Raw genomic sequence first — 1,341 nt, 5'->3', positions numbered from 1 at the left:
TGTGTAAGGGGGGGGGGTGTTGTCGCCGCCTGGCGGTCCAACAGCAGCACTGCAGCTGAACAGTACCTGCAGACCTTTCTTTTAAATATTTTTACATTACACAAACAGAAGTACACACAACGTCTCGTAGAGGATACACAGTCTATCAAATACGCACGAGAGTGTATAATACTATATATAATATTACATAGATAGATAATACCAAATGTACCTGTGGACTCGAGTCCGGAAGACTCCGCGTTCCAGGCTTCAATGATCAGAGAGAAGGTCCCCTGAGAAGGGTCAGACAGGGTGCGTTAATGAGCAGGTAATCAAGGTGTGCGCGTGCATGTGTTGTTTGGGAGAGACACCTATTGTGTTGATCCGGATCGATTTCCCTCTTCTAACTTAATCACACGTCTAGGAAAGGAAATAAACCCGCCAGGTGCAACAGTCGACAAGTCCCTGAACGCAACAGTTACAGGAGGACTGGGACGTTTCCAAAGGCCCTACTTTGTGTCTTTTTGGGGGGAAGAACTTGTGATTTTCGTCACTTACCGGCCACTTGAAGTGAAAGGGCACCCTCATGGGCGCGCTCCCGGAGATGGAGTCCGAGTCGGCACCGAAGATCTCCGTGAGCGCGGTCCCGTACGTGCACGGCGGCTCCGGGTTGATGACGTCCTGGGAGTGCTTGAGGCACACGCGGAAGAACACCTGGCAGTCCCGGGACGGGGAGCTGCAGACGGCGCGCGTGCTGGTGAAGGAGTTGATCTTCAGCTCGAAGACCCCGGAGGAGAGGGCCTAAAGGGTGGGGGGGTGGTGGGGGGGGGGGGAGAGAGTGGAGAAGGGTCAACCACCGAGATGGACTAGTTGCATGACACGAGGAAATAACTTTAAGATTTAAAAGGTCAGAAAATGGGCAAAAACGCAGAGTTCCTCCGCAGGAAAACTTCCCACAATTCACTTCTCGTTTTATTTCTGCACACAGCGATGGTATTTGTGACGTCAGACTCTCTAAACTGCATCATTTACCGGATTAGACATCCAAACATGTGCGTGAATTAAAACGTAAGGAGTTCAAGTCCCGCAGAAAGGAAGGAAAACCGGAGTAAAGATCTGGGCACGCTGCGCGTAAAATGCGCACGTCTCCAAAACCCTCCAAAACCTGCCGGGGTTAAAACCCCCAAAGCGGGGCCGAGGGGGGGGGAATCATGCTGAATTCCTGCGCGCGTGGCTGTCAGTGCTACTCACCGTCCGCGCGGATACAAGCAGCAGGAGACACGGCAGGATCAGACGCGCCATGGTGGGTCGGGTCTGCGCGGGGCGTCCGGGGGCCACGGAGCTCCGGAGATCCAAAGGGAG

General features: G+C 53.5%; 1 protein-coding gene across 1 annotated transcript in view; it reads right to left on the bottom strand.

Annotated features, from left to right (window-relative positions):
- dlc (deltaC) overlaps window positions 1-1,333 on the bottom strand; it is a 15,994-nt gene extending 14,661 nt beyond the window's left edge. The window contains exons 1-3 of the mRNA XM_034863494.1: window positions 1,231-1,333; window positions 538-780; window positions 212-272 (exon numbers count right to left, since the gene is read on the bottom strand). Coding sequence (XP_034719385.1) covers window positions 212-272; window positions 538-780; window positions 1,231-1,281 — 355 coding nt within the window. The 5' untranslated portion in view covers window positions 1,282-1,333. The remainder of the gene's footprint in view (window positions 1-211; window positions 273-537; window positions 781-1,230) is intronic.
- Between the last annotated feature and the right edge of the window lie 8 nt (window positions 1,334-1,341).

This window comes from Etheostoma cragini, chromosome 3 (genome assembly GCF_013103735.1).
Source record: "Etheostoma cragini isolate CJK2018 chromosome 3, CSU_Ecrag_1.0, whole genome shotgun sequence".
Taxonomy (NCBI): Eukaryota; Metazoa; Chordata; class Actinopteri; order Perciformes; family Percidae; genus Etheostoma; species Etheostoma cragini.
This window is presented reverse-complemented; position numbering and strand designations above follow the sequence as displayed.